The sequence below is a fragment of the Tachysurus fulvidraco genome, chromosome 17 (assembly GCF_022655615.1).
Source record: "Tachysurus fulvidraco isolate hzauxx_2018 chromosome 17, HZAU_PFXX_2.0, whole genome shotgun sequence".
NCBI classification, from domain to species: Eukaryota; Metazoa; Chordata; class Actinopteri; order Siluriformes; family Bagridae; genus Tachysurus; species Tachysurus fulvidraco.
The window spans coordinates 22620904-22630833 of NC_062534.1; the positions used below are offsets into that span (position 1 = coordinate 22620904).

General features: G+C 41.8%; 1 protein-coding gene across 4 annotated transcripts in view; it reads left to right on the forward strand.

Annotated features, from left to right (window-relative positions):
- LOC113635755 (cat eye syndrome critical region protein 2) overlaps positions 1 to 9354 on the forward strand; it is a 40821-nt gene extending 31467 nt beyond the window's left edge. Inside the window, exons 14-20 of one of the 4 annotated variants that reach the window (XR_007138268.1) lie at positions 1 to 124; positions 1415 to 1558; positions 1946 to 2630; positions 2759 to 4553; positions 5461 to 5521; positions 6444 to 6932; positions 8295 to 9354. The exon at positions 1 to 124 is cut by the window's left edge and continues 262 nt beyond it. Coding sequence is in view for 3 of the 4 variants with exons in the window: in XM_047802227.1 (XP_047658183.1) it covers positions 1 to 124; positions 1415 to 1558; positions 1946 to 2630; positions 2759 to 4553; positions 5461 to 5518 (2806 nt within the window). In the remaining variant the exon portion in view is untranslated. Of the gene's footprint in view, positions 125 to 1414; positions 1559 to 1945; positions 2631 to 2758; positions 4554 to 5460; positions 5522 to 6315; positions 6339 to 6443 lie in introns of those variants that run through there. The other 3 variants (XM_027135383.2, XM_047802227.1, XM_047802226.1) reach the window with 3 other exon arrangements.
- Positions 9355 to 9930: the final 576 nt, after the last annotated feature.

Consider the following 9930-nt stretch of genomic DNA (forward strand, 5'->3'; position numbering starts at 1 on the left):
CTTTGCTTCTGGACCACCCGGTTTCCAGTACAGCAACAGGCCCACACATCCTTACAACGTGAACACAGGACAGCCTCGCTCTGCGAACAATCCACTGCACGCCATGTACCATCCCTCACAACAGGCAAGGCTACACTTTCTATATGATTTGATTCGGGAACCGTAGAATAAAAACATCTTAGAGGGGAAACTACACCGTGGAAAGCGTCATATTTGTGGTTCTTTAGGCAGGTTAGAACGCTGGAAATGCTTATGTGTGCAACTGGGATTGTATTTTGTAGTGAATAAGACATGTTCTGAGTTATTTTTATATATGATCTGCTGATGCCACGAGTTTCAAGTACAGAGAGGTAACTATGCCTGTTCTTACCTGATGCACAAAAAAAGTAAAGATAAAACTAGATGCTAAACTTTATTGATATGTTGATTGATTGATTGATTTTTTATTTCCCTGATTGTAATTTGCGTGATTCCAACTCTCTTGCGTGATGCCAACTCTCTTGCGTGATGCCAACTCTCTTGTGCACAATTGGCAAATCAATAATTGTATTTGTAATTAGTGACTCAAGCCAAAAGAGCAAATAAACCAAATGAATTTCAATCTGATTTAGACTGGACAGATACTCTATGGCCACGTTCACACTGCAAGTCTTCATGCTCAATTCGGATATTTTGCTCAGATCTGATTTTTTTTTTGTGCGGCTGTTCACATTACCTTTTTAAAACGTGGCCTATATCAGATACCAGCGTGAACTGTTTGCTGTTTTCGAACTGACCCGTGTGCGCAAACGAACAATAACGATGACGTCACACGCAGCACGCCGTTGCGCTAAAAAGTTGGCGAGGTTATAGAGGAAGTAATGTATCATCTGGTGCAAGCAAACATCATGTAATACTATAATGTGATGTATTCAATGTAAACATTATGAGCTTGATCACGTAACCACTTTATATGACACTCTTCACACACACACGTTACAAGTCACGTTTGTGTCACGTTTTCGCCGGCGCATAATCGTGACGAATGTCGATGTAGATTGACGTAAAAGTCACATCAAATCCGCCTTGGCTGTTCACATTGCGGCCACATTGGGAAAAAATCTGATTTGGATCTGATTCAGGACCACATATGGAAGTGGCCCAGATCTGATTTGAAAAAAAGTCTGAGTGTTCACACTAGTCCTGAAGAAGTCTGACCTGGTCACTTGACCCCAAAAAAATCGGATTTGGGCCACTTTTACCTGCAGTGTGAACGTGGCCTATGACCAAAATAATGTGGACACCCAAACAACCACATCTAAACTTTTGTATCTTCACTTTACTTATTTACGTTGCAATAAAGAAACTTTATTTTTTTGTGTGTTGTTGTGCATACAACAAAAGTTTAACTGAAGTGTTTTTTTTTCTCTTATAACATCAGCGACATCAAGGTCCTCCAGGACCAGGAATGTATGGCCAAGGTATGATGATGGACCCCAGATATCCGTATCCAGGACAGAGACCTCTCATGGGTAGAGCTCCAGGAGCTCCCCAACACATGTCTCATTATTCTATGCAGGTATGCTCGGTGGAATTTAGAACAGTTATAATGTCCAATCATGTATTACCATTTGCTCATGTAAAAGTAAAGGCTTTTTTTATACATTCATTTCTTTTTAGTGCCAGATTCTTAGATAATTGGGAAACTACTGAAGGTGCAGATGTACATGTGTTCCTAATAAAGTGGAAGGGAGTGTATTTGAAGTCACAAATATAGCCCCTTAACATTCAATCTATATTTTTGAATACAATGAAATGGGACTTTTTGTGTTTAGCATGTCATGGCATAGCATTTAGCGGTAGTAAAAGCTAATACAGTTAATTTGACACAACCTCGTAGCACACAATGACATGAAATTTTTCGCTCGAATTAAAAAATTTAATGTATTTTTTTTTTTCTTCTCAGGGTCCGACTACACATGGTCCGCACTTTGGTCCGAGATACCCGATGGGACCTGATTCTCGTCACCTTCATCCTCAAAACCAACAACATTCCTACATTGGTCCCACTCATGGCCCATCGCTAGGACCAAGACCAGTAGCCCTTCAGTCTGGAGGATTGTGTACCACTCCGTCCGAAGGAGACATGTATCGACCTCAACATCACCCAGAGGGGCAGCCCATGGGGAATGGTTACCCTAGGTCCCTGCACAACTCCTTCACTACTTATGGACCTCCACCCACTCCTTACGGTTCTTGGCCAGGCTCGAACCAGCAGCAGCTTGGACGACCAATGATGCAGGAACAGGCTATAGGTGGTCAGCACCCATACGGTCATGGCATGATGCGTCCTCCACACAATGCTGGATATCCCCCTTCTAATGGCCAGTACAGGATGTCAGCAGTTAGCTCCCAGGGACCCATGCCCCACAGACCTCCCATGACCTCTCCAGAGCCCAGACCACATGTGGGATCAATGATGGACAGCCCGGAGATGATTGCCCTGCAGCAACTGTCAGCATCGTCCACTCGCCACAGCGTTGGAGGTTACCAGGAAACTACAGCAAGGAAAGCTAATATGGCAACAGCTCCTGAAAGCCAGAACACAAGGTCTGCAGAAGATAGCCAAGGTTCTGACAGAGTGTCTAAAGGTAGGAGTTTCTTAAAACGTCTTGGCTTTGTAATGTATTTATTCTTAAAGGATTACTTCAGGCAGCAATGCTAAAATTGCAATATTGATATAATATATATTTAATATTTTTTCTATTTATATTAATAGGTTTAGGGGTGGAACTGGCAAATAAACAGCAGAACGAGGAGTCCAATTGCTCACCTTGTCCTGGTCCAGCTTTGGTCCCTGAACATCCCAATGGTGCCCAGCAGAGCCCTAGTGCCACAATGTGGGGTGGCTCACCACAGAGGTCTTCAGCAGAGCTTGCACCAACTGTGCTATCCACACCGAAAAAAGACGGATCACAGCTGGAAGGAGAAAGCATCGGAGCCAGACAAATTAGTCCCGTCTCTCAGGTGGAACCTCAGTCTGAATCCCAGTCACAGAAATATCAAGATTCCTCACACTCTTCTAATAATGGTCCTGTGAAGATCACTCAGAACAACTCGGATATGTCCGAACAAATGTCTTCCACCCTTCTTTCAGAGGTCTCCAAAAATGGCCCTCTAAATGTTCCTCAACGAATGTTGCCCAGTAACACTCAGCAAGTTCCTCAAGGTGTATCTCCACAGTACCCTCACAGCGGGACACTACACATGTCTACTAATGCTCCTCACCAGCAGATGCCCCAAAATGCATCTGTTTGTGGTCAACAGCCAGGACCTGTCCATGGCATGCCACAGTCTGTACCTCAAGGGTCACAGCCAGGTGCTCAACACCCTGCCACTTTAATTTCACTGCCTTCCAGCCACCCTGTTTCCCAACCTCTTGCTCAACCCTCTCCTGCTGAACGTGGTGACCAGAGACCCAGTGAGCCTACACGGGAGCCTGAGGGAAGCTCTGGTGGTCTCAATCCCGATATGAAGAATGCCCTTGCCAATGTCAACGGCCAGTACAAACAGCAGCCTTTTAGCCCAGAATTACAAACCCAGATAAACAGGCCAGAACAGGCACCACCACAAGGACACACACCACCAAATCACCCTCATGGTCCAGAGACCAACACTATGGTTCAGTTTGGCATGGCCAATCCACATTATACCAAATACATGGGCAGACCAGCACCCCCATCTTCTCATCTGCCTTACCCAAACCAAGCGCCACAGTCTCAATCTATGAGCCCTCATCACAATTCTGCCCATTATTCTCCATATCAGCAAGGTGCAGTCTATCAGTACCACATGGGTCCCCAGCACCCTCAGGCCCATCCCAGCATGCATGCTTCATACCAGCAGCAACAGCAGTACTATCCCCAGCACCAGCAAAACAGCAGACCTGGTTTCCCAGCAAGAGAATGGCCTAGATCCCAGTACCAGCCTCATCCCCCAATGATGCCCAACACTTACCTACCTGCTGCAGGTTCTGGCATAAATGGTCGGCAGAAGGAGAACACCATGTCTCCTCTGGGCTCAGATGGTTCTGGTGGGAACGTTATGTCTCCGAATCTTCTTACTGATGCATCCCAGGGCAGCTCCACTGAGAATCAGGAGGGCACCACCCCGGCAAAACAGGCAAGGACTGAGGACAACTCCGATCTGCCTGAAAGCCCAAAAGAGATACTGGATCTAGACAGCCACAATGCTGCAGCCCACCGGCGCAGCTCTGCTCAGCCCCAACACAACTACCCCTACGATCCACGGGCCATGCATCACAGCATGCAACAGGGTGGAGCTTCCCAACCTCATGGTGTGCCAGGTGGACCATACTCTAGGCCTCAGAACCCAAGCGGACATTTTGGTCCTCACAATCCTCACCCTCACTTGATGGAGGCACTGCAGCGGCCCCAGCACCTGCCCTACACACCAGGACAGACTATGTACCGTCACCCACATGCTGCAGGTCACTTTCAAGGCATGATGTTGCATCAGAGAAGCATGATATCGGAACACATATATCATCCACGGTTAGTTGCCCTTTAACATTTAATAAATTAAATGTATTAGCATAGAATAATGATCACAAATAAGAGTTTTAAACAAAAGTGCTGGTGATACAAACAACAGTGGTTAGTGATTAGTCATCAGGAACAGTAGTGATTAGTGTAATGGAACATCGACTTACTTAAGCTCAATTCGGACTTTACATAACGGTGGCGGTTTGAGAGACCTTACCTGCAGCTATGATACAAGTTGGAAAGCCATATTAATTGTAGGACTATCTGTGATGTCTGCTTAAGAAGTCATTACATTTGTGTTTTGGCTTTTTTATCTGCTAAACGAGTCTAAAAAATGTCTTGACAAAATTAGTAAACTGGCAACATTGGCTAAAGTTTTGACAGGTGATTGCTAATTCTACAGAAACTGACTTTCAATAAAATGTTCTCCAATCTACTTTTTTTTTTTGCAAGGTGTATATTTTGTAATATGTTATAATAATATTATATTTACAGTAGGGGCCACGGTGGCTTAGTGGTTAGCATGTTTGTCTCACACCTCCTGGGTTGGGGGTTCGATTCCCGCCTCCGCCGTGTGTGTGTATGTGTGTGTGTGTGTATGTATGTGTGTGTGTGTGTGTGTGGAGTTTGCATGTTCTCCCTGTGCTTTGGGGGTTTCCTCCGGGTATATATATATATAGGTTTCCTCCCACGGTCCAAAGACATGCATGGTAGGTTGATTGGCATCTCTGGAAAATTGTCCGTAGCGTGTGAGTGAATGAGTGTGTGTGTGCCCTGCGATGGGTTGGCACTCCGTCCAGGGTGTATCCTGCCTCGATGCCCAATGACGCCCGAGAAGTTCGGATAAGCGGTAGAAAATGAATGAATGAATGAATATTTACAATATAATGTGTATATTTCTTCTCCTATGTGATAGGCAACACCTGATGAGTGCAGCAGCTCCAAGTGGTCCTGGCAGTAAGCAGGGAGTGTGAAAGGTAGGATTTGGCAACCTTAGACAAAACATTGAAGTTTTGTGCTTTTCTCTTGTCAGGTTTTGTGTAGTTTCATTTCTGTTTCTGTGATTTGCGAGAATGTAAAATTCACTTCCTCTTACCGGAGATGTGTATCTACTTGAAGCTAATCTCTATCCACCACAAACAGCTGTTTTGATGTTTCCATGAAATGAGAAAAGAACACGAACCTGTTTACTCAAAGCTCACTTATAAAGTACATCTAAGGGCTGTTGTCAGGTAAAAATGTGTAACACGCATAACCGTATGTATAATGTATTATAATGTAATTATAAGTGGATCAGATTATTAGGGTCCCTGCAATGAAATATATTTTCCTATAATCATATATAATACTGGGGGGCACTGTGGCTTAGTGGTTAGCACGTTTGCCTCACACCTCCATGGTTGGGGGTTCGATTCCCGCCTCCGCCTTGTGTGTGAGGAGTTTGCATGTCCTCCCCGTGCCTCGGGGGTTTCCTCCGGGTACTCCGGTTTCCTCCCCCGGTCCAAAGACATGCATGGTAGGTTGATTGGCATCTCTGGAAAATTGTCCGTAGTGTGTGTGTGAGTGAATGAGTGTGTGTGCCCTGCGATGGGTTGGCACTCCGTCCGGGGTGTATCCTGCCTCGATGCCCGATGACACCTGAGATAGGCACAGGCTCCCCGTGACCCGAGAAGTTTGGATAAAGCGGTAGAAAATGAATGAATGAATATATAATGCTATGAGTCTGCACTTCAATAAGTGAGGTTTAAATATTGCTGTCCTTTTTTCATAGGGTAGGCGGTTCATGTCTGTGGTAATCGATTAACATGATGATGTAGGTTGAAAATAAAACTCACATTTTCATTTATCTTAAAACTCTGTAATTAACGCATACTCTTTCACTTTGTGCCTTTTATGTAGGTAACGGACAAATCAAACGGAAAAGGCTGAGCAAAGACCTGCACCATTTCCTCAACTAAAAAAATAAATAAATCAAATTTTGTTGCTGGCAGAAGTATCTGTGAAAAGACACGTGTGGTTTTTGGCTTGTGTTTGTGTCCTGGAATGTACAGCTTCCTCTGGACTGCATAGACTATCTCTATGGGCTGAAATGTGGTCGGGCTGCGACTTGCCCTATCTGTATATACGCTCCCTATGTTTGAGAGCTTCTGCACTTTGGTGGCGAGTACCGACCCTCTGACATAGTAGGATGTACAGCTCACAGGATCCTCTGCATGCGCAGCTACGTGGAAAGACGTCAGAGGGTCGTGGAGTAACTCGATGTTCTTTTCCAAAGTCAAACTCAGGTGTTGAAAAGAAGGTACTTGGGGCGTCTTCATTCTCCATGGACACACTGGAAACTGTTGCCTTTTGCATCATCGTTGAATGTTTGTGTGTGTGTGTGTGTGTGTGTGCATGAATGTATGAACGAACACTAATATAGATTACAGTGTGGCGAGTGGATCAGCTTACTGCTCTCCACCTTTAACTTGTTCAGATTTTCAAGTAGTCTTGCAATATGATATCTTGCGTTCACACTAGCAAGCAACACAGAAACGTTTGTTCGTTTCCTTTGTACCCGCGTGACAATTAGCCACTATTTTACTGATGGTATGACATGTTAAATTGCAAAACGACAAATCAAAACAATTGGAGTATACTGGAAGTATTTCTAAGACCGGTCATGTGGTCTTGACACTTCTTCAGTTTCTTCTTCCACACTCAGACTTACTGCGATTTCATCGTTTCTTCACGCGGACGACGTTTCGCAAATTTTGTATAGGGACATTATGAAGAAACCTAAATCTCGGAAGGAGGTAGCAGAGCTCCTCGGTTCCCCTTGTGGAAAAACATAGCCAGTACAAATAGCGATAACATGCAAATCAAACACAAATACCTATAAATGTATTTCAAATGAGTTGTGTGGTAAATCCAAAACGCAGTGATGACAATTTCCACGCCCGCAAGAGAGAAACCACAAACATGAGCAACTCGCGTGCTAGCGTGAACATAAGGTTCTGCGTCCTTCGACACTGCCTTGGCTTGTAGAATGTTTTTGGACTCGTAGCGCTCCTCTGCTCCTCTGATATGCACTAGAGATAGTCTTTATTACTGGAATTAGTGGCCTTGAACTTGTGCAACATGTGTGTGTGTATGTATATAACGCGACTCGATGAGATTTTCCCATGCTAGTTTACGTATAAATCCACACAGTGATCACGGAGAGACTTTTAAGCTGTTCGAGGTTCCCTCTTCTACTTTCTTCTAGCTGTATTTCACTACGCTTTTTCTTCTGAGTCTGATTCTGAGTTTTAGCTGCTTGTGTCTGAAAAAGCATCAATATCGTGATGATCAACTGTGAAATTAGATAACACGAGACAAGTCTTCAGATTCAGATCATCTGAACCGGAAAATGTTTTTATATTTTGGTGCTTCCTCTTTCACACTATTCGTCCTCAGGGTGTCGTGCTTTTAATACGGGTATAAAGCGAATCAGTTTTTTTTTAAAGGGGAAGTGACAAAGTGGGCGTGCGACTGGAACTGTGATGATTACTCGACCTCAGTTGATGTAAAGACGGTAATTTTTTTTATTGTTTTGTATGATCTTGAGTTATGTTTTTTTGCAGCCTCTTGTGTGGGTAAGAAACAAAAAGAATCTGGAAGCTGTGATGAATTTTGCGAGATTCGTTTTTTTTCTCTGGAAGGAAAAGTTGGCATTCTGTTTTCAACGATTCTGTTGGATTTTGTGGATTCTGTGTGCGAGACAATGAGCTGTGTGTGTGTGTGTGCGTGTGTGTGTGTGTGTGTGTGTATTTACTTTTTTTAATTTTCTTTTTTGTTTTACTTTTTATTCATTTAGCTGTCACATTTAATATTAACAGCCAGATCTCTGCTGATTTTCCACACATCTATCTACCTCATGAAGTTGGAGTCTGGCGAGTCTCTCTCTCTCTCTCTCTCTCTCTCTCTCTCTCTCTCTCTCACACTCACTCGCTCTCTCTCACACACACACAATTCCATGTATACACTGCAACATTTCCTCTTTCGACTGCTAAACCTGTGACTAAAACTTGCCTTAACTTTTTTACTTTTTTAAGCAGAAAAAAAAAAATCAAACAGCATCAGGAGACCATATGGAGTCTTTTCTCATTACAAACCGATCACTGCAAGTTTTGTCATCTGCTTTTTTTGTTGTTGTTTTGTTTTGAACTAAAGTTTTGAAAGTTTTGTGTCCTACAGTACAAAGGCTACACACTTTATAGCCCTTTTGGTATGGGGAGTGTTTGCTAGTCATATTTCATTCATCTTGTCAGTGAATAAAAATAGGAGCAGAAGAAATCACTAGGTGCAGGCTGATGTAACATTGACCTCACTTTCTTTTCATTAAAGGAATAGATAGAAAATATTTTAGCACTAGATAAAGTGCTCTTAGATTGTCTGATATGTGAATTATTTTCTACTGTACAGATTTTTTTTTTTATTCAAGTTAGGGACCGATCCACGCCTACTGATTCCTTAGCATCTTTGCTGTCTGTATTTCTATCTACACTAGTGACATGACTAGATTTGGTTAAATATAAATCATATTTATTTGCTCTTTTACATTTTGTACCTTTTTTTTTTTTTGGGCTTGTTTTTATAAATGTCTGCGCTTTTCTTTCTTATTTTTAAACAGTTGTCGATACCTCAGTAGCACAACGGCATCAGAACAACTTTTGTATATTTCATTTTGATGTGAAGTTTACAGGTTCTTATTTTTTTTTTTTTGGGAAATGGACCGAAGTGTTTTCTATACTCTGTACATTTCTTAGAATAAAAAAAAACAAAGAAACTTGACTCTCTCTGTCTGTGTGTGCACTGGAAAATGTGAGAATATTTCACTTGGTGATTTCATTTATATATATATACGTATATATATAATGTTTGTGTGTGTGTGTCACTGTATTTAAATTTTCAATTTTTATATATATAATGTGTGTGTGTGTGTCACTGTATTTTTATTTTTAACAATTTTTTCAATTTTTATTTTTAACAATATTTCTTAACAGACATTTATGGTCAGGAAAATACAGGTAAATTTTAATATAATAAATAAAATAATACATTTTCGAATTTAAGTCTTAAAAGCTTATCTTAAAAATATTTTATTTTTGTTAATAACAAAATGTGCAACGGTATTTAGATCATCCAACAATTTTTTTTAGCCTATAGAAACTTATACAAATTAAACTTTTCATTATTCACAAATAGCAAAAAAATAAAATAAAAAATATTTTGTTTATTTATTTGTTTGAAAATTCTATATTATGGTTAATTAGCATCTACGAGTGTCACGATGTTAAAGCCGTACTGACGATTTACTAATATATCTTCGATTATTAATTTAACTTTAATCCTATAATTTGGG